General features: G+C 44.5%; 1 protein-coding gene across 1 annotated transcript; it reads left to right on the forward strand.

Annotated features, from left to right (window-relative positions):
• The first annotated feature begins 196 nt into the window (after positions 1 to 196).
• On the forward strand, positions 197 to 22,665 carry pcdh2ac (protocadherin 2 alpha c). Its single transcript, XM_053846229.1, has 4 exons — positions 197 to 2,994; positions 5,256 to 5,314; positions 11,923 to 12,008; positions 18,325 to 22,665. Exons 1-4 carry the CDS (start codon positions 454 to 456, stop codon positions 18,636 to 18,638), a joined length of 3,000 nt encoding a protein of 999 aa, XP_053702204.1. The 5' UTR covers positions 197 to 453; the 3' UTR covers positions 18,639 to 22,665.
• Positions 22,666 to 23,247: the final 582 nt, after the last annotated feature.

Raw genomic sequence — 23,247 nt, forward strand, 5'->3', positions numbered from 1 at the left:
TTAGACTACCGTTAAAATCATCGCATATTTAATATAGTAAGCGACAAACAAACGTGAGGTTTATATTTGGGCTGTATCTCGCTTTTATTAAAAAGCAAGGGGTGTTGTTGTTTTAAAAATGAGGGCTGCTTTTATTTTGAAGGGTTCGAGCTGGATTGTCGATGTTATGGGTGCAGTGGTGCGCGCTTGATGGATGTCACAGCTCCGGAGGCACAGAAACACACCCGTCAGCAGCGCGCATTGGAGACAAAAAAAGGCGCATCACGGACAAAGGAAAATGGGTGCGTTGGAGAGGATTCACCTCCACCGGGTCACAGCATGGATGAGCCGCTGCTGTTTCACCCGCCCGGACACCCATTAGCCCACCTGAATGAGGTGCTGGAATGCGAGATACTGCAAGCTAAAGAGGCGGAAGGCTGCGTTTAATCCGTCTGCGGATCCTGTGAACTTGCGATGGCTGTGGCGGGGATATGCAACCGGACAGGGAGCAACGTGCCTTTTTGTTTTGTGATATTTTGCTTATTTTGTGGCCTTTCGTATGGACAGTTGCGGTACACTATAAGTGAAGAACTGGAAAATGGGGCACTGGTCGGCGATGTGGCGCAGGACCTGGGGCTGGCTGTTCAGAACCTGGCCACACGGAAGATCAAGATCACCTCCACCAGCGGCAAACGCTACGTGATTGTCAATCCCAAAAATGGGAAGCTGCTTGTCAATGAGAGGATCGACAGGGAGGCGATGTGTGACCTGTCCAGCAGCTGCCTGATTAATCTGGAGGTGACGGTGGAGAACCCAAAGGAGGTGCACCATGTGGAGGTGGAGATTGAGGACGCCAATGACAATGCACCGCAGTTCCCCAAAGAAGAGTACCAGGTGGAGATCACGGAGTCTGCGTTGCCAGGGTCACGTTACCCGATAGACTACGCTGAGGACCACGATATTGGGACCAATGCGGTTCGTATTTATCAGCTGAGCACAAATGACCATTTCGCGCTGGTTTCCAACAAACCCTCCGTCAACAGTAAGCACATCGAGCTTGTGCTCAAAAAGCCCCTGGATCGTGAGCAGACGCCTTACCATCAGCTAATTCTAAGTGCTCTGGATGGTGGGACACCGGAGAGAACAGGCACCGCCACTATCAATGTACGCGTTCTGGACTCCAATGACAACATTCCCAAGTTTAAAGAGTCGGTGTACAAGGTGAAGCTGCTGGAGAATTCGCCCAAAGACACCCTGGTGATCAAACTGAACGCCACTGACCTTGATGAGGGAACAAACGCCGAGGTGTATTACTCTTTCAGCAGCTACACCCCCGAGAGGGTGAGGCAGATGTTCAGCATGGACACAAACACTGGAGAAATCAGAGTGAGGAGCAACGTGGACTATGAGGAGACCAACTCTTATGAGATGTACATTCAAGCCATGGACAAAGGCCCTGGGGCTGTGGCAGCACACTGTAAGGTTGTTGTGGAGGTGGTGGATGTGAATGACAACGTGCCTCAGATAGTGCTGTCATCCCTGTCGAGCCCAGTCAGGGAAGACGCCCGCGCCGACACAGTCGTGGCCCTCATTAGTGTTACCGATCGGGACTCCGGTGCGAACAAGCAGGTGAGCTTGGAGATCCCAGCAGGCCTTCCATTCAAGATCAAGTCATTCAGAAACTACTACACCTTGGTTACCTCAGCCTTCCTGGACCGTGAGACCACTGATGCCTACAATGTCACTCTCAGTGCCACCGATGGAGGGAACCCACCTCTTTCCTCTCAGAAGACCATCCAGGTAGATGTGGCTGACGTTAATGACAACCCGCCACGGTTTGAGCAAACTTCCTACACTGTCTACGTGACGGAGAACAACGCCCCGGGCGCATCCTTGTGTACTGTGAAAGCTCAAGATGCGGACATTAAGGAGAACGCTCGCATCACCTACACAGTGCTCAATGACAACAACCATGGCATCCCTGTCACCTCCTATGTGTCTGTGAAGGCTGATACTGGAGAGGCTTATGCCCTGCGCGCTTTTGATTATGAGTCACTTAGAGAGTTTCACTTCCAGGTCAAAGCCCAAGATGGGGGCATCCCCCCACTCAGCCGTGTGGCTACCGTCTACATCTACATTATGGATCAGAATGACCACGCACCGCTGATAGTCAACCCTCCGGGTAATGGCACGCGCTCCCTGGAGACGGTTCAGAAAAATGCCGATCCTGGTGCCTTGGTGACCAAAGTTGTGGCATATGATGCAGATGCTGGTCCAAATGCCTGGTTGGTGTATATGCTGGAGTCATCCACCGACATGGACTTGTTTAAGGTGCACGAGCACACGGGCGAGATCAGAACCACACGCAGGATCCTTGAGGACAACTCCACCTCCTTCGCGCTGACCATCTTGGTGAAAGACCATGGCATGCCTGCCCTTTCCTCCACAGCCACGATCAACGTGGCCGTCATGGAGATACCCCCCAAAGTCGTCCCTGACCCGAAGAGAATCATCCGACCTCACAGTACCCTTCTCTTCTCCAACGTGACTCTCTATTTGATCGTGGCTTTGAGCGCCACCACTTTTGTGTTCTTGGTCACCGTGGTAGTGCTGGCCATCGTCCGCTGTCACGCCTACTGCACTCAACCAGGGTCCTGCTCCCCTTGCTGTGGGTCACAGAAGCCCCCTCCAGATGGTGGTAGTAACAGTGTAAGTGCTGGTGGTATGGGTCCGGGTGGCGCTGCTGGACAACCCAACAACAATGTGGTTCTTAGAAGAGACCTTAAAGTGGAGCCTCACTATATTGAGGTTCGTGGGAATGGCTCCCTCACAAAGACATACTGCTACAAGACCTGCTTGACGGCCACCTCGGGCAGCGACACCTTTATGTTCTATAATACAGGACGTCCTATAAGCGGCACGTGGGGCAGCGGCGCCGACCGTTTCTTCACCAGTGGAAGTGGATTTGTACGCAGACTCAGTATGCCTGATGCTTCGCTTCAAATCTGCCCAGAGGTGAGTCAAAGTTATATCCATGCTAACTGTCCTCTAAGTTCTTTTCATCTAAGGTCACTGGTGTTCATCTTCATCTAGCTTCCGTGACTGCCCTCACTTCATATCGCTCTCCTGTAGTAAGAAATTGAATCCCTCCATGCTTCAATCGCTTTATTCAGTTCCAGCGCGGTCCAGCTCAGCACTCACACTGCATTAGTGTCAGTTCTGATGCTTTGCCACAGCCCCGTGTTATTTCTGATGATTCAGAGATTTGTGTTTCAGTGTGAGGCTGTCACCGCAGCGCCTCCAAGAGGGGGTTGTGCAGTCCTCACTACTGCACCTCTCTGAGCAAGTGGGTCTGAACTCTGTGCTTGTGTGAGTAAGACTGATAGTTGCAATGAGGCAGTCTGGGTTAATTGACCTGTTAGGGGCCATCACGCAAGTGCTTGGAAAGATTCAATCGGTCGGGCTGATGTGTTTGTACGGTCAAGCAAAGGCATGAAGTTCAGTATCACTCAGATTATAATACTGGAATTACAATGCCAAGTATATATAATGAATTCCACTTGTCAAATGGAATATCAGCTACTTTAAAAAGCAATGCGTGTTGAAGTATTTCATTTTTAACTACCTCCATTTAAGAGTCTGCCTGCCATGCTTCTACATACATTATACATCTATGTGAGCTTGAAATGTTCATGAACTGGTACAAAGGACATTGCTTCGAGATCTGCATTTCCAATGACCTTGGGTTGATGGTTTGAATTTACCCCTCTGTGTTGGCAAACCGGGGTTGGCATTCTAGGGCTCTGTAAAAGTGCCAGTCGCTGGAGCATTAGTTATGAATAAAGAAATAGGAGACAAGTGTAGCAGGGGAGATCAGATTAACTTCCAGCTTCTGTTCCTCAGCGCCACAAATTAGATTTGGTCCAAGAGGCCGGGTCCACCAGCAGGAAATGCTCCCCAATGAATTCAACCATAGAACATAATGTGCTGTCTTTGTGTCTGTAACCTAGCGACTGTCTGAGGAGCTTTGTTATCTGTTGTTGATGATGAATCATTTCAGCAGAAACCCTGATGTTCATCCTCGTATGAAGCTTGTGGACCACAGTTACTCATGAGGAAAATAAGTTAGGGCCATGCATGAGTAATGCTTTCCTAAAAAAAAAAAAAAAAAAAGCTTATTAAAATGTGGATGTGTTTGTGAAAATGCCAGGAGGAATTTAGAAACATGTTCAATGAGCCTGTGGAACTTCGATGAACTGTAAACTCTTTCATTTATAACATTTTTCAATCAATATAGTATAAGCTTACTACTGCTTGAACCCAGAAATTACTCACAAATACTATTAAAAAACAATGTTAAACCAACATATAATAATTCCGTCAGTTCACACGGCACCAGCATCGGAGCCGACTGAGACCGTGCTCTAAAGTGGAAAAGTTTGGCGGCTGCGGTCAGATCCATCATGACAACACCAAGGGTTCCTACCACACTCAGCTTCTGAACAACCCTCGACATGGGCACGGCCCAGACCAGTGACCGGTGACACTGGAGTCTTTGGCAATAAGTCTGGATCAGACTCAGAACAGACCTTTTTGCTGTTTTTTGCCTGAGCGCCATCTATTTCAATGGAATTTACATCAGATTATTCCAACCCATTCCGAGCTGCATCCAGGTACCGACCATTCGGTTGAAACATACCGGTGACATAGGCTCTTGAATAAGAAAGACAAACCATGACCACCAGCTGTCGTCCCTACTTATTACAATATCCTGTTGGTGTCCAGTTTCTTGAGCTGCCACTGCATCATGCATGTAATACCTCAGGGAGCTTAGCCATCGCATGAGCCCAGTATTGTCCAGATGCTCTGGTGGTGGGTGATGCCTCCCACTTATTGCATTAATAGGGCTGCTGGGAATTTAAAGCACTTTGTTTCAGGAGGTGCACACCCTCATGCGCCTCTGACCACACACATCACAGGCTGGATTCACACCTTGGACTCTAGCTAGCTTTAAACATATTGAGCTTGTGAGTTCAAAAACTCATTGTGGGTTGCAGCCGGCTCTGGGTTTTGTGTGGGATATCAATATGGATGTGTGATTGCAGCGGGGGACACGGCTGCAGTGAACGCTTTGAACTCATCCATGGGCTGTGGATCATGATTCATTGATGAAGCTGTGGTCCAGCTCACTCTGGACGGTTGAGATCAAACTAAACTTTTTCTCCTCTCTCTCCCTTCCCATTATCTGTTTTTCCACTCACCCCTCGCTCGCTCAGCCAAAAGCCCCGAATGCTGACTGGCGATATTCTGCATCGTTGAGGGCCGGCGTGCAGAGGTAAGCACTTTTCATCTTGAAGCCTTTGGTAATGTTATGATGATCCTTTTAATGCCTCACCCTGTCATCCCACTTGTCATGTCGGCACCCACCTCTCAATGTAGCAGTGTTACTCTGATGGCCGTGAGCAAAGCAGATTCTACATTTTACAATAAAAATGCCAACTCACAAACTCAAGGCAATCTCTCTCCAATCCTTTGCTTTATATGACAACCAATAATGCATCAAAGGTGGTTGAACAACAATATTTTAGACCCGTATTACTACAAAAATGGAAGTGATTTCATTATGTCATTTAGCATTTAGATTTAGAGAATATCAAATGTAGCCTAGCAGCCTTGCCCAAGGGCTCACATAGGTTTCTTAGTCTCACTGACATTTGAATTGAAGCAAGGCACAACTTGAAATGGCCTTCACCTTCACCTTCTTCTGCTGCTTATCCGGGGTCGGGTCGCAGAGGCAGCATTCGGAGCAAGGAAGCCCAAACTTCCCGATCCGCACAAACCTCTTCCAGCTCTCCCCGGGGGGATCCCGAGGCGTTCCCAGGCCAGACCAGAGACATAATCTCTCCAGCGAGTCCTGGGTCTTCCCCGGGGTCTCCTCCCGGTAGGACATGCCCGGACCACCTCCCCAGGGAGGCGTCCAGGGGGCATCCGGATCAGATGCCCAAGCTAGCTCAGCTGGTTCCTCTCGATGTGGAGGATCGGCTCCACCCCAAGCTCCTCCCGGATGACCGAACTCCTCACCCTATCTCTAAGGGTGCGCCCAGCCACCCAGCAGAGGAAACTCATCTCAGCCGCTTGTATCCGCGATCTCATCGGTTGAGGGTGGGAACGTAGATCGATCGGTAAATCGAGAGCTTCGTCTTGTGACTCAGCTCCCTCTTCACCACGACGGTCCGATACAGCGACCGCATCACTGCTGCCTCTGCACCACCCCGTTTATCAATCTCACGCTCCCCTTTTCCCTCACTCGAGAACAAGACCCCGAGATACTTAAACTCCACCACTTGGGGCACTTGAAATGGCATAACTGGTAACGTTGCCACCTCCCTGTCCGTCGGTCCACGACAGAAAAGCTTGAAAAGTATCAGATCCCTTTGAAGAATCTGAACTTCACCAGCTTATTTCTTGAAGCCAATCGGACCTTTTCAAGACCGTGTTCTGGTTCCAGACGAGAAAAATTGGTCATGTCTGGAACCCAAATATGCTGGTTTGAGCTTGCGAACTGTGACACCATCGGTGGGCGTGTCTTATTCGACTTTCATGTCTGCAAAATACATTGGCCAATACACACTCACATGCGGTCGCCTTTAACAGAATCGTCTTCTCTGTCTCAACAAACACTTTCACAATGTCAGTGCCACAGTGCTGGTGTGTCATTTACCCACTTAAGAACAGCATCAGTTCCAGAACCGTCAGAACCTCAGCAAGGCCTTGTTCCCCTATGAGCTGCATGGGGTCACATTAGCAAACTTCACCTTGTTATTGTAGAAATATGTTATGTTTCCTGTTAAGAGTTGTTTGTTGTGCCTGTGACAAACATCCCTCATACGAGGCTGTAGTTGAATGGATTGTAATTGACTGTGTCCTTTAACTTCCTTAGTACTCAAAATGAACTTGTTCAAAGATAAGACATCATATCGTGCAATAAATCATCCAGCGGATCCACTGGAAGAAGCAAGTGCCAGAGGACCCGCTGCATCTGTTTGAACCCCATGGCCCACTCCTTCCACTGTGTTTAAGCCTCACACAATTCTCATCAGCGAATGCACGACGTACCTCCTCTGCAGTGTAATCCTATATAGGCCATCTACATTCTGAGCAGCACGTCCCCCGCTGAAGTCTTTAAGCAGGAAGCATGAAGGACAAATGAGCTGACTGTGACCTTTGCCAGATTATCTGATGCGCACATGCATCGTGCGCTCCTATCACTGCCCTGCATGTCCTCCTGTGTCTTTATACAATTTTGTCTGAAGATGATGGGCATTGCTTGTGAGTGCGTGCACTTATTTCCTCATGGAATGCATCCCACCTAAATAAACCGCACTGAAGAAGAGCCATATTGCGGTGAAGACAAAATTAATGGAGTAGTTGCAGCAGAATATGGAATCTTGTCTTAAAAGTAAATATATAAATAAGTAAAATAAAACTACAGTTGCCTTGTGTAGCACCACATGTCAAAATGCTTGTTTAGATCATTGAAAATACATACATTTATGGTCATAATCAGGTTGTTATTGTGATAAAGAAAGGCTCATAATAGTGATTTTAAAACTCATCCTGTTCTACAAATAATAGAAAGTGGAAGCACCATTGCAGTTGAGTGTCTTGTTTTCTAGAAATTTCAGCATTTGTAACCCAGAAATACAAACTATTTTTGTGGGTTCAACTCTTGATGTATTTGTAAAATAGTCATTTCAAGACTTTTGTACGAAATCTTGGAATATTCCTAAAATGATCAATATCTCTGCTTCCATATGTTCTGATAAAAAAAAAAAACTGTTATATAAGGCCAAATACTTTTAGTACTGTTTCTGAGGAATGTTTGTTATCCATACTGTAAAACTTTAAAACTTTGACTTTTCAGTATTTGATTCATGTTAACCAAGATCATGAAGCTACTATTGACATCCAAATGCATGGTGCAGAACCCCACTTTGCCTCCATGGCTCATATGGTACGTCATTCTACACACATCCAAAAACCAGCTGAATTGTATTTGGGCAGTGTAGAGACAAAAATGCTTAAATTACTGATGTGAAAATCCTTGCTTTATTTGTTATGAGCTGAAGTTTTGCGTGTCATCATTGGGCTTCTCATAGTCCCTTGAGTCCCTTGTTTGTGGGGTCAGCTGCTCAGTCAAAGTTCATGTAGACATTAGTTCTCATTTGCATGCTGTGGGAGCTTTATGATGTCGTGGAGCCTGAGTAACATCCAACATGACATGGATTAGTATAAACCATCACACTAATTTACCACTGTCATCTCCAAAATGGCAGTGCCTGTAAGGCTCGACGAGCGAGACGTTCATATTAAGCAGAACTCCGGCTCCTTGCAGTCTCTCACGCTTTATATGTCACACCAACATTATCCCTGACCTATTTTTAGGGTGTAGCCTATACTCCTGTCTGATATGTGTTACAGCGGCGCACGTTAACACGCATGGTCTCTTGTGTAATGTTTGGAGAAATAGATACCATTTAGCATTCAGGATAAATCTCTACACCAGCAGTGAGTTGCTGTTTGAGATATGAGGCGCTGAGGGTTGCTGCATTGCAGAGGGTCCAGCCAGGCAGGGTCTTGATGTACAACCACCTCTATATCTTCTTTGATGATAAAAGAAATCAATAACATAGAAGGCGGCGCTTATATTTCTATTCATGGCATTATGTCCTATGTATTGACCTCTTGTTCTTGGGGGAAAGCGATGAGCTATGATACAGATCCAGTTGAATTGTCTTCTCTGAGCCATGATGCCGTAAATATTTCACTGGTTTCTCCTTATTCTCTACTGGCGCCACTGAGACTTTAGCGTGGAGGGCAGGACAGCTCACTCAATAGTAAAGATGGCATGTACTATCTTGTCAATATGCACTTAGCACATGCCCCTTGTCCAGGTAGTAGTGGAACGGAGGAGTGGTAAAAGGTTTGGTGCCAAATTCCTCCAAGAGGAACGGCAACATAAACTTACATAAACAAGTAGCTACTGCCATCTTATCCCTAGCTGTAGTTGTCTTCGTTTTTTTCCCCGGAGGAGTTAAAGCACCTTCGTCTTTTGTTGTTGTGACTGAGGATGCTATGTCTCAGCAATAAAGAGGGCCGTAGCAATGTGCATTTACACACTTAAATCAGAGTGCATGGTTCCTCATTTACCTCAAGGGTAGTTTGGAGAGTCACAAGCACGTGATGCTGCACAAAGCAGGACCAAGGACAGCACTAAAATGGCATCATTGAGTGGTGTTTGACTCATGAAAACAGAAATTAAGCACAAAAAATGTCTGAATTATGACAGCAAATGTTTTGCTCAAGACTGCAGCTGTACGATTTGTCTGGTCAGAATTTGTGATAGCGGATTGTCAAAGGCTTTTTAGGGATATGTGGTTAACTTAAGACATTATTAAATGGATATCAGCCATCAGTCTCCTGAAGTGACGCAAATAAAAGTTGCAATACAATGACAATAATAAATACAATACTAGAATACGCATCTCGGCTGGGGAAAGGGCCTGTGTCCGTGATGCAAACAGCAGATGGAGGAGCTGTTCTCAAACTGAGACTATTTTGATCTAATACAAGCATGGAAGCCAACTAGATAGCAGCATGGAGCACCACCTCCCTCTTCCACTGACCGGAACAGAGTTGTCAACATAGTGCAGAGAAATGAGAAAATAAACAATATTAACAAAGAAGACCAAATAAATAGTCACTACGCTGAGAATTTTCTGCGAAACACGAGTCAGTAGTTCATGAGAATCGATCAGAGATGTGTTTACAGAAATGTTATTGGGTCTGATATAAACACCGTGATGTATGGACAAGTCAGAGTGAAACTCTCACAATTGAGGTGTTTAAAAACAACATGAGCATGCTAGTTGTGTTATATCTGGAACTTAACAGTATTATGCAGATTCTGTACTTATATTATAGGATATATATTATAGGAGTTTGCTTAAGAGGTCCAACGTCCCGGTTAGAGTCAGGAGCAGCAAGTGTGTTAAATTTGGCGAGTTGGAACGTTGTTGTGTTGACACATTTTGTGTAGTTGTCAATAAAAGGAGTCACGTGCATTTGTTCAATTCATGGAGTGGATGTACTGTACATTGACATAGTCCGAGACAGAATGCAATAATGGCATGAGACTTGTGTGTCCTGCTGTGAGAGCTGGAAGTGATCAGAACCTGCTGAGCAGCAAAGGTCAAGGGTCAACCCCAATGTGTGAGATCCATAAAGGAAAACATGAATTGGGAAGAAATGTTCACTTCACTAAACTCCAGACAGAAACGTGCATTAACATTTTTGGATGTGATTAAATCAGTTTATTAAAGCAAATGTACTGTGAGAGATGAACTGAACAGTCCAGTCCAAATCACAATTCATAGTTTCTTGTGTTGAAAATTCATTTAAAAACCTGAATTTTAACCAAAGTCAGCCCTCAGCTTCAACCAGACTCCACATACAAAGACTGGTTCGTGAGGGAGCAAGGCACTGAGCAGCTGGGAAGTTGCCGCAAAAGGATTCCTGAGCCAATACACTCTGAACGGGTTAAATCTCCCTGTCAGGGATGAATATTGCTTGGCGAGGAGTGCATTAGCACTAGGTGATATAAATGTCATTGTGTCTGCATACAAAATGTGTCCAGAATCAATTCTGTGAAGCGTGTTTTAAATGTCTTCCATCTGCCGGCACAAAACTCCCTAGCAACAAGGAGCAAAATGGGAAGGGCAGTGTTCAGTCACCGCATGCAGCATACGTTCAGATGGACGCTTTGTTCAGCCAATAAGGATCCATATGTTTGAATGAACTGAGCATCACCAACTGTGCATGTCATGAGGCAGAAATATTGTAGCTGCGTTATGTCCATGATTCATTTACTGAGGAAAGTTGCTGTCTAAGGTGATGGTTTGTTTTGTCTGTATAAATTAGGCCTACAGGTTTCCACAGATCTGCTTGTGCAGACTCAGTTCATTCTGTCAGAAACACAAATCACGTTTCTGAGTTGAGTAGACACCCACCAAATGCCATATGTGAATGCTCACATTTGGCCACAGACATTGCCGCTAAGGGTCACAAGTGAACGATTCTCATACGAATCATAAATGTCCCAATTCCATGTTTTAACTGTATGATAGATGGAACTAAAAGCGGAACTCACTTGTGTGGCATCATCATGTTCATTGAATGAAAGATTCCTACACAATTCCCACTACCATTATTCTGTCGTGAAGGTGTGTGGTCAAGTAAGAGGCTCACCAGGTTTCACAACAGCTCAAACTTGTCCATCTGACTGGCTTCTTCACTGTGAGTGTGTGGGAAGAGGAGCGTCCGGCATAGATCTATGGTCTATAGAAAGAATGTGACCGAATCCACGTAACCTCCTTACGTTCGATCGACAATGCATTCTAGTTGTTCATGATACATGTCTTCATTTCAACCCACCTTTGACAATATTAGGTGAAAGTGGATCATTTCCTACGGCGCACCTGACAGTCTCTCACACCGGCACGTCTGTTGAAAAACGCTGACTTAATGAATAAGCCTGGAAAGGAGAACTCAACAAGTGGATCCATTTGTGAATGACTAGTAATGAACTTAAAGGACTGTGTGAATCTAGAATGTTTAGGACTGTAAGTGCACCGTGTAGCAAACACTCCCCCTACTCTTTTCCAAGTTATTACTCCATAGCAGTAGCATTCCTACAACTTTCCCTAAGATTTTGGAGTTTAGCATTTGGTTGCTATGAACAGCTAGTTTCCAAGCAACTGAAAGTGAAAGAATTGTACCGTCCAAGGACATTTTACTGCATAGCAACAAATGTGTGTAAGCGTAAACAGCAACTGATGTGTGTGACTTCTGGTGTCTAACTCATGCATCTGTGCTGCCTTGCAGTTCAGTCCACATGGAGGAGGCGTCTGTGATGCAGGGAGCCCAGGGCATGCTGGTCCAGAATTGGCCCACTGTGTCCAGCGCTGCGGGTGAGTTAATGTCAAGCAGTCAGCGTGTCGGGTGACAAAACCCCCCGGGTGCTTCTGGGGGGCATTAGTAGGAGGGTCATCAAAATACAACATTTGCCCTTTCTTCTTTCTAATGCAGGTCATGTGTTCACCACAGAAGTAAAAACAACCACTACAGACAATACTGCTATCGTTATTGTATCTAACTTGTATCATGTAAATCTCCATTTGAAAGGTGGCAGTTGATGTCAGGTGTCAGAACTGTCTCTTTACTTTTCATGCAAAGATCTATAGTGTGTGCGCAATTCTTTAATCCTTTTATTTCACAATGATTGTTTTAGTAAGGACAACTGACCCTTGTAATAGTGAGAAATATACTCCATTTATTAGCATTAGTTGCATTAGGAGAAACATATAATTGAAGATAATATTGTTGAAATGAATTAGGTTGGCATTCAAAACTGGGCACACTTCAGGGGTGACAAAATTGTTTGTCAGTTTATCTGAAATATTTATTTACTTATGATAAATTGATATTCTGTTGAGATAGAATGTTCCCCACAATAGCTGATGATAAACATTCGAAGGCAAAGCTCATGGCTCTGCACACAACCCAGTGACCTGGTGACCCCAATCTGACACTGGCTGAGGCTCTGCTTCCCTGTTGTTCTTGGCGAATCATTTCACCTGTGGATGAACTTGATGTCTCATTCTGCTGTAGGAACATGATGTTTGTTGGCGTGACACATATTCAAAGCCAAATGATATCACATGCATTCACTGTAGTTATTAAAGAATGAATGAAAATGCATTTAAGAGGGGATTTACAGGCGTGTGAAGGCATGGTGTACTTGGGGTGTCGTCAGAATGTTTGACATGAGGCCACAAAGTCAAGCAAGTCATGATTTAAATATCAATGCTATTGGCTGGAGAACAGAAGTGATGGCTCATCCACCTCTCAGAGGCCATTCAACATCATGGCTGCCTCACGGCCCTGTGACAGCTGTGTGTGGTTGGAGATCCTCTGTTGTGGGTAATTTTCTAGACCCTTGAGCACACTGGTGTTCCACACAGTGATCTCTTCGGAGAATACCTGAGCTCTCTGGTGTCTATGGGGATGAAGAGTGCTCCCACCTGAGGAAATCAATTGTCGCTGCATTCATTCATAATATAGGTTTGAGAAGGGGGAGTAGACTGGAAATTGAAAGGGAAGAAGGCGGATTTGACCTGTCACTTTTTCCACAGCTGTATGTCCATCTGCCATCCTTATTTAGACTCTGTACTCCATCCTAACAAGTACAACATTTATGTTGTGCACCCCTTTATCACTGAATTTCTCTCAGTCCTATATTACTAAACTATCCCAGAAAAGTGCGTCAATGAAAACCAATCTCAAAGGTTTTGTTGATACACATTATAATTGAATGCCTTGAATAACAACCTCTAATGTCAATGTCAATATGTTGAGCGTTTTGTGGTATATGACAAGTAAATCTCTTTTTTTTACAGTACAGCTGGTATTGGGTGCTAGATGGTTTGTCTCAGATTTTAGACTTGTCTTGTTCCATTCAAATTCAAATTCATTTCAAGGTATATTTTAATTTAGAAAATTTAAAAATATTGGAAAACCTCATTTTCAGTTTTTTTCACATTGTGATACGTGTTCACATGATTTAAAGACATGGAATAATAATGAATGCAAAGACTTAAATGATATTATTATGCACAGTAGGTCGTCGAATCAGTGTAAATTCATTCTGTAACGTAGGTTGCCTGGAGGGATTTCTAATGTCCAGCAGGTGTCAGTATTTAGTGACGCAGTATCAACACAGTGTCAGCACAGTGTCATTGTGTCGAAACACTTCGTCATGACTATGAGTCGCTCAGTCAATTAGCAAATGTGAGTCTGTGTATGTAAAGTTCACAGTCTGACAGCCATCATCAAAGCAGGTTCCTTCAACAAAAACAAAGCACAAATCTGTGTTTTGGTTCCACAGACATTTGCCCCCGGTGGGCGGCGAGAATAAACACGTCTCGCCTCAGCGACAGCTGCTGTCATTGACATGAAAGATGCATTCTCAAGACTGTAATTACGTATGATCACACGACAAAACGCTGGGGAAGATTTGGTTGTCTGACTTTCAGCTTTCCACACTGCTCTCGGCACACCCAGAGCTGTGCCTTCCCTCCGTCAGACCCAGCTCCAGGTCATTGATTTTCTGCCGTGCTGGAAGAGTTAGGTGGAGAGCTCAGTGTGAAGCTGAGCAACAGAGGCAGAGGCTCACCAAGTCTCAAAGTGTCTCACTGTCACTTGCAGTGAGTATATTTTAGAAAATGGATAATGGCGGTTGCCTTTTTTTCAAGCCTCCCTCTCAGGTGTTGGAAGCGTTATCTTTGGAAGAGTTCTTGGTGTGCTGCAGACGAGTCAGGAATATGATGATGCGATGGGAATAATTTGTTCCGAGTGGTTCAGCTCGGAGGCAGAGATGCGCTCCGGCTCGCAGGTTGATCCTCTTATGTGCATTAAAATATAGAGCTTTTCGCGCAACATATTTCCCGCACCGCGTTTGTTATCATGATCAAGTCACGCTGTCGTGAATCCAAATTGCTGCACCCGCCGTACTGTGTTTTTGTGAGTGACCCGTGTCACAGAGGAGGAGACATTTGTCTCACGCTACAGTGGCAGGCTGAGATTAGCAAGAAATACACCCCCAGAAATGTTTTTGGAAATGAGGGGGTGCAGGGGGAACAGAGGTGTGGGGGGATGGAGAATGAGAAAGGTTAAGAGGATTGGCAAGTTCCTGCAGTGGTGTTGTTGCTAGGGAACGCAGTGCGACCTGTTGCCTAGCAACACTGTCTAACGGAGAGACTGCTGCAGCAGCCGCACCCTCTATCAGCAGGGAGTGGGCAAAAGCAGTTTCCAAGGCAACCGGTCGTATCTCTGAATGGAAGCCTTGGAGACAGCGAATGGGGTGCAGGCGAGAGAAGGGGACGTGACAAGGACAGGTAGGAAGAAAGTATGAAGCAGGGAAAATAAACACACCATTGCACGGAGGGGAAACGACAGACGTCTGATGTAATGAACAACCGCACAACTGCAGCACACAGCTGTCGGCTATGTGCTCCTGCAACATCCCATCGCAGGGATTCGGTTTTGAATGAACAAAGCGGAAAATAACAGTGCCTATTTTAAATGTAGGACATCCGGTTACAATTTGAGGCTTCAAACACCCACACGCACCAGGTGCCATGGCAACCTCTTCACAAGGAGCCATTCTGACCTGCTTAGCTGCAGCCGCATCATAATCCCTTTCTTGCTGTGAAATATGAGCTAATACCAAAGACACAGGTGCTGTGCCCAGCCCTCCTTGCAGTGACCTGACCGGACCATTATTAACATTGATCATATTAATATCTCCCGCATCACACGTGTGTTTAATGGGGATTAGTACCTGAGGAGGGATTCAATCTCTGCTCTGAAAAGTAGATCCTTTGAGTCGCATCAGTGGTCCTCATATTCATGCAGCACACCCTACAACAGGAAGAAACAAAGGTTCTAGAGTAGGTTGAATGGAAACCTACGTAGCATCTTATGCATAAATCTTAATAAGATTCAGCGGTGCTCTTCATAGCCAGCAATTACACAATTATATTGTATGGCAACCTGGTATTTTGTAGAGTAGTCGTGACCCATATATGCTTTTGAATTCCCTGCTCAACTGCCACTTATTTAGTACAATGCGTTTGCTGAAGCACATCTTCGTAGTGTCCCTAATAAATTTTGGTAGCATTGGTTTTATGGGAAAACATAACCTTTTTGAAAATGTTTTAAAACTTTTGAAGCATCGGAAAACAAATGATCTGCGTCCAGAGTCATTTTGTTTGTTGCCTCAAACTGAAAGTGTCTGCACCTCAAGCTCAAGTAGCATGTGTTATGAGGCAGAGTATCACAGACACAGGAAAAATGATGCTTACTTTAGCCTCTAATAGTTAAATGACAGGAAAATATTGCAGTCATATTTCCTGTTAAAGACGTGCCAGTCATGGATAATCCCAGCACACTCTCACTGCACAGGCCCCACGTATCGACTGTCGTCCAGGGGTCTTTTGTCCAATGTTGATGCTGAGGTAAGCTTCTGGGAGTGTAGGCGTTTCAATGGAGTCGAATGTTTCTCCTCCTACACAACGATCATGGCTTGTTACATGCTACTTGGTGTAGCTCCTGATATGGCTTTGTTTGCACCAAGATCATTTGAGGTGCTTTATATATGAAGTGATGCGTTACAAAATGTCTAGAGCGAAAAGACCATGGACCCTCATCCACTATCTTTCTTGTGCAAGACGCGCTGCCTTTGATGTCTGGAAATGTGGCAGTATGCAGAGGGAGGTAGACATGCAACGCAGACGGCTGACTTTTGTGTCAGTCTTAGGTGCCAAAGTCCATTATAGTCTGTGTTAATGGGCTGTAGGATTGAGAATTTAAAAAATATGGCCTTTGTTCTCAGTCCAAGTGTTTAATATTTTGGAAGTTTAAACCCTGTTTCAAAGGGACAGACATATTTTTGTGCTATATGATTACAGGGTTACAGTTACACTGTTGACACTGTCTTTAAAATCAGCACACTAAGAGCAGGTTATAGAAAAATCAGGTGTAAGAAGGTGTAAATGTCATTAAAAAAACAAAGGCATTTGAATGGGACTCGTTTTAAATTCCAACTTCTGGTCCTCATTTTAATACCCAGATTAATACCAACCCAGCATATGACATAATCCTTAGCAACTGGCTTGCATTACAGTATTAAAGAACTAAATCTGCTAATTTCAAGATTAAACAAGGTATAGCATGAAGAAGTGATTCAGAGGCAATTGGGATAAAACCCAAGGCGAGTTGTCTGGAACAAGTTTGACATAACCTGATTCTGAATATGACGATTATATATTTATGATGCCTATTTTTGTAGTCGGGGGGAAATATGCATATGTCTCCTCTCTTTCTGTCACGATGAAACTAATGCTCTTTGCTGTGGTGAACGTGTGAATTCGCCCCAACATCAGGTAAAATAAAATGTAATATTCCCTATATTGCTCCTCACAGAAGAAGCTAAGAGGGTCTTAGATTCAGGCTGTACATAGGCAGCGTCCTACAGCTAATAAAAATCCATGCATGACCTTCAGACGTGTTGAGGTCATTGCCAAAAGTCAGTGGGGCCATGCTCTTACAGAATGGGAGTGATTTTTATTTATTTATTTATTTATAAACTGTGCTTCCAGTTGGAGCAGTTCAAATGATTGCTGGCGAAAAATAGCCTACAAAGAAAAACAAAATCAAACAGAATTTTTATGCTGGGACTCGTTTTTCATCTAAATAAAATCTCCACTGAAAGTAGGTCACAGCGGAGGGAACTGGTGTGGGCTTCAGAGCACGGTGTCTGCAGTGCAAGCCCACCCCCCATCTTTCTTCCTGCCGCTCCCGCTCTGCTCAGCTCTCTCTCTCCGTCTTGTCTGACGTCCTCTTCCTCTTTCATTTTGGCGAGTTTAACCTTCTCACCTCAGTACCTGTGTCTCCGTTACAGGTTATATAATAATCGCTCTATTTATAGTCCGGCTGTATGCGTGCGTTAAGGGTTTGACATCAGGCCATGTTAGTGCCATGAGGAAACCACTGCCAGCAGCTGAGTCAAAGAAATGTGAAGGTCCAAGTCATGAACCTTGTTTTATAAATATTCCAACTGACTCACTTCTGCATTATCTCCTTTGTCAAGTAAAATAGTCTGACACAAGATGCACTGAAAAAAAGGAATGAAACAACAATCCCGAATATAAAGCACGTACTTGTCAGTTTTTTTTTTTCATTCCGAAAGCAATCTTTCTGTGTTAAATAATTTCAAGATGCTGTCATTCAGCGTGCCAGGAACATAGATTTTCAAATCCAGTCTTGAGGCAACATCCCGTCCCTATAGAGCACAGCACATCCATGAATAACCTATTACTAGAATATACATTATTTATTTTTTACCATATAAAAAAATAAAGTAAAGGCCTGAAAATAGGTTTCGAGGCACAACTTCTTTGACTGTATGAGCTGTCACTAGTCACAGACGGATGAGGTTTCATGACACTATGATCTGATTTACAGAGGTGCTCTCTGTGTCATGAAACCTCAACATGGCTGCACTGTTTGAATAGTCTGCCCCTGCTGGTGAGTGGTGAGAGCACAACTAACCCATACAGTTATTGCTGGCTTTGCTTGCTTTGTGTTAAGCGAATGATCTGCTTATACTGATGATATTCATTGCATTGAAGGCAATATTAAAAGTCATTATCTCCGTCTCTGTAGATGGTGATGGGGGAGGAGAGCTTTCCCCACCAGTCGGAGCTGGCGTCAACAGCAACAGCTGGCACTTCAGATACGGTGCAGCACAAGGCTACGGCCCTCCTCAGCCTCTGAAGCCTGGAGAAATCCCGCCTGAAGCGTTCATCATCCCTGGATCCCCCGCCATCATCTCAATCCGTCACGACCCCGGCCCCGTCGACGACAAGGGCGACTTCATCAGCTTCGGCAAGAAGGAGGAGGCAAAGAAGAAAAAGAAGAAGAAGAAGGACAAGAAAGACAAGAAGGATAAAGGGAAGGATGATAGCGGTGATGATTAGAGCCCGGTTCCAATGCCAGACAAAGAAGCCAAATGGTAATAGTAAGACCTGAGGGAGCCTTCTTGAACCATAGAGACATTGTGGCCATGGCCAAGCCCTCATTCGACCAGACGTGGCTCTCCACAACACGCAAACTTGCTCAACAAATCATTCGGTTCTTGGCTTATTTGGCTGATAACGTTGGCCTGTAAAAGTTAACGGTGAACAAATGCACTCCATTTAAAGGCTGGACCAAATTCAAGCAGAACGTATTTTATTGGTTAGGACCAGCGCCTCTGTGATTTACTGCCCCACCAACACGGTTTATACAAGACACACCCGATTTGTATCTGATCCATCGTCTGGGTCTTTATGCAGCCCACCCCTGCCCTGTCCGTGTTACGGCTCTTCAGAGAAAGCCAAACTAAACCAACCGACACTTTTGTCTTCAATATTGAGGAGGCCTTGTAGAAATTCAGCAATGTGGTCTTTTTTTTTTATAAAAAAAAATGAAAAAAGGAAATAAATAATGGAAAATAGCACCTTTGGATGAGGGAGGTGACTGAGACATTTAAAGCTCTGTTTCAGTGTATCAGCACATTGCCAAGCCCTGTACTGGGTTGCACCAACTATGCGCAAGTTTGTTCCCAGGTTAGGTTATAACGTAGTGGCTTCATACCTGCTAGTTTATTTAACAAAACAATAAAATTTGATTGTATTAAGTGTAGAATGAGAGGATTTCTATGGCTACTACTAGTTATAAGATTTTTAGAGGCGGGACCCTGACTCAGTATTAGACTCGATTGGTTTCAAGGTTTGTCAGTCAAGTGAACTTTTTTGGATGTTTTTAAATCCTTTCTATGGATTATTGCTGGTCATTTTTTAACGCAGCTACCTATTTTGGTTACGGTACCTATTCCACTGGACATGTCTGGCTTGAATAGCACCAAAAAAAAAAGCTGTTTAAGTATGAGGCACAAAGTCACCCAAAAATCCAACCTGAGAAATAGATACATAACATTAAGAAGGACTGAAACATGTCAACGTAGCAATGAAAACAAAACAGAAAAAGTTCTGAGCTTCTTTATTTTACTTTTTTTATCCAAAGCCCAACAAAACCGATGATTGGCACCCGTTCATCTTATGACAGTTAAAAGCATCCAAAACATTTTTTTTAATTTGAACCTGGCATGGATTTTGCAACCAATGTGCATAAAAGGAAAAAAAACCTATATATATATTTACTGTTAGTGAGTGCAATTGTGTGACGTCGTATCATTTGCACCCGCTTTACTGCTTGCTTAACCATTTAGTTGTTATTTAAGAATTTTTGTGGTGCTATGGCTTGTATTTAGGCAACGCGCAAGTCTGGGGTTTGTGGTTGCTGTGGATGTAACTAGGGAACCGACATGCAGCTGATGCAACCTTGGAATATGGCGCAGGTCAATGGAGGTCACGATCCCGCTGTGCATCAGCACAGCCAGTCTGACGCTTGCACACATAATCTCTACACACACACACAGGCATATACAGTATATAACACACACTGACAGGATATGCACTCTGAAGGCCAATGCTGTTCTTAACATGGAAGTGTATTATACGGCTGGAAAGCAGGAACGTTGCTTGTCGCTTCATTTCTGTTGGAGCCTGATCCTTCTACTTCTGTCTCTGAATGTTAAGTAGTTGTTCTCCACCACCTCAACCGCTTCAGTGCTTTGTAGAATTTGCTCATCCTCCGTCAGTTTCGTCCCCCATTTCTCAAATTCAGCATCTTTCTAGTCCCGATGGGTCGATGGAGTGTGCAGTGGTAACAAAGTGATGCACATCGAGACATATACAACACCCACACAGCTTTTGTTAGGTTCAACTTTGCCTTGCCTAAGATGTTCCTGTGGTTGCTCATGGTTGACAGCTCTGTCATCTGTCCCGCAGGGGAGGTGGCATGTGTCATGAGAACGCTTCCGCAAAAGCTCAGATTGGGTTTGTCGGGATACAATGAGGCAGTGGAGGAGATTGATATACAGTGTTGCCGCAGAGAGTGAAGTGATACCACCCGTTTTATTTGTTACTCAGCGCAAGATGAGGTTATCGCTTTCCGAGGCATTAGTGACAACCGATTAACCTGGGCGGTCTCGGGCCACTCACAACATGCAGTGCTGCTCAGCTGGAGTGGGAAGACATCAGTGGCTGACTCTGAAGCTGGGAAACACTCTTTCAATTCATGGGAGATGGAATGCATTATTGAAAGAGTGGAGAAGGGTGCTCCTGTGCTGGAGACACGCAGATGAGGAGTAGAAAAGTGGGAATACTACACACTTGTAAATAGTCTGACTCATTTCTTCAGGGTTGTGATGAGCCGATGAATTCATGGGCGTGTGGTGTTTTTACAGTTGGCGTCACTGGGTGTGTTCAAAGGAGAGCGAAAGGACTGGACAGTACAGTGAAACAGTGAAGCAATAATATCAGTCGTGAAGGGTGACCTCAGATATCACAACTGGAAAACCTTCTTTTACAGTCTAGTGTGTGCACTTCTTCACACATCAGTGTCTGGTTGATGACCATAAATAGAAGAGCATGTGCTCAGGAAACAATCAGCAAGTCGAAGCTACGGCCATTTTGGGCTTCAAAAAAGCGAGACAAACAGAATCGAGCACAACTATTTTGAATTAGCTGTCAAACGTTTGGAAGCAAAACTTAGCTAGAAACACCACCTATGAGAAAGTAGCTTTGGGAAAACTTCGTAGAAGACTGAGTTCACTGTCTGCCATCATGAAGTCACCTTTAGATTGTAGTTCCAGACATCACCACTCAGCACCCAATGGGCTTCATCTCGCCCTGGACTTGCTCTTTTAACAGGTCTGCTGAGAATGCTGAACAACAGGTTTGAATCCTCATGTCCTTGAGGACTTAAGACTCAACAACAATGATCCAGACATCTTGATGAAGAAGGCAAAACCTTCATCCACCAGCATAATGACATCTAGTTGGGGAAGGGTTGAACTGCTGCTGTTCGTAGCTATGTTTAAGATTCAAACTCATGAATCCCGGGAGCTTATTATTATAGTCTTAACCAACTCACGTTAGCCTTTTATGATGACCATAGGTTGCAGTAGCAAGATTCAAAGTGACTGTCCAGGACACGTGTGTTCAGAAGAAACACTCCGCTTTGACCCATTTGTAAGTGAATGAATCATTTAGCTCCATTGTTCTCAATCCTGATCTGGAGTAGATGAGGGTAGTAAGGAAGACTGTCGAGTTCCTTGTATAGATCATGATACAGTCATCGTATACAGCTGCTACTATCATGTTTGACCCCTCCACGCACATGTTTCCTCCCTGCCATCCCCCTGGTGTCCGTCTGTGCTGTCAGATCACCAAGTGGCTGTTTGCATGTTATAAGCAAAGGAAACAGAAACTATACAGATTATATATATAAATATATACATATATGTTTTTTTTTTTTTCGTTTTTTTTTCCACTGGCAAATGCATTTTGCTGTGCATATACCTGTGATCCGCAGTGACAAAACACACCACAACCTGCATTCATCCACATACCATGTGGCAAACCCCTCATCAAAACCGATTTCTATCCTGTTTAAAATGATATACATAATGCTGTTGTGTTATGGTATTCATTTTTACGACTGAAACAGATCAACCAATACACGTTTGTTAAGCCGCCTAGCATTGATCAGAACACTCTTGTGAAATCATTTACACACCCTCCATATCTATTCCTTGCTTAGTAGACAAAAAGTGGAAAATGTTAAAAAAAAAAACAATAAAAATGTGTAAAAGAATATAAAAAAAAATAAGTAGATGTATTCTCTGCTTGTGTATAGTGAATGTTTGTCAGTCGCAGGGTGTGGTGGTGGGTGGGTGGGCGCGCCCTTCGACTGTGACAGTGCAGATCTGTTGAGAACTTCTTTTGTACACCTGCTTATCATTGTTAAGGTGATGATAGTGACTCTTATAATTTCATCAATCTGGTAACGTGTTTTGTTAATAAGTCACAAATAAAGCTTTTTCTTAAATATCTGAAATGGCTATGCTTCGTCTCATGCTTGTTGCATAATGTCCGTGAGAGTGGATGGGTGGATGGATGATGGACGGAGGAGGGATGATGGAGGGAGAGAGAGATGGATGGATGATGAGGAGGGATGAATGAAGGAGTGGATGGACAGATGTGGGATGGATGAAGGGAGGGAGGAGGGATGATGGAGGGAAGGAGGGATGGGTGGATGATGAGGAGGGATGAATGAAGGGATGGATGGACAGATGTGGGATGGATGAAGGGAGGGCAGAGGGATGATGGAGGGAGATTGGGATGGATGGAAGATGAGGGATGAATGAAGGGAGGGGGGAAGCATGGATGGATGGTGGGAGGAGTGACTGATGGAGGAATGGCTGGAGGAGGGTGATGGATGGATGGAGATATGGATGAAGGAGTGGATGGACATATAGTGGGATGGATGAAGGGAGGGAGGAAAGGATGGAGGGATGAGGGAGGGAGGGACTGATGGAGGAATGGCTGGATGGAGGGGGGTGGATGGATGGAGGTATGGATGAAGGAGTGGATGGACAGATAGTGGGATGGATGAAGGGAGGGAAGTAAGGAGGGATGG

This window comes from Synchiropus splendidus, chromosome 17 (assembly GCF_027744825.2).
Source record: "Synchiropus splendidus isolate RoL2022-P1 chromosome 17, RoL_Sspl_1.0, whole genome shotgun sequence".
In the NCBI taxonomy this organism is placed as follows: Eukaryota; Metazoa; Chordata; class Actinopteri; order Syngnathiformes; family Callionymidae; genus Synchiropus; species Synchiropus splendidus.

Bases quoted from the DNA above. Each gene is read 5' to 3' on its own strand.
- pcdh2ac (XM_053846229.1), top strand. From the start codon at position 454: ATGGCTGTGGCGGGGATATGCAACCGGACAGGGAGCAACGTGCCTTTT. The intron at 5,315-11,922 runs GTAAGCACTTTT...GCTGCCTTGCAG, and splicing joins TTGAGGGCCGGCGTGCAGAG to TTCAGTCCACATGGAGGAGG. The intron at 12,009-18,324 runs GTGAGTTAATGT...CCGTCTCTGTAG, and splicing joins CACTGTGTCCAGCGCTGCGG to ATGGTGATGGGGGAGGAGAG.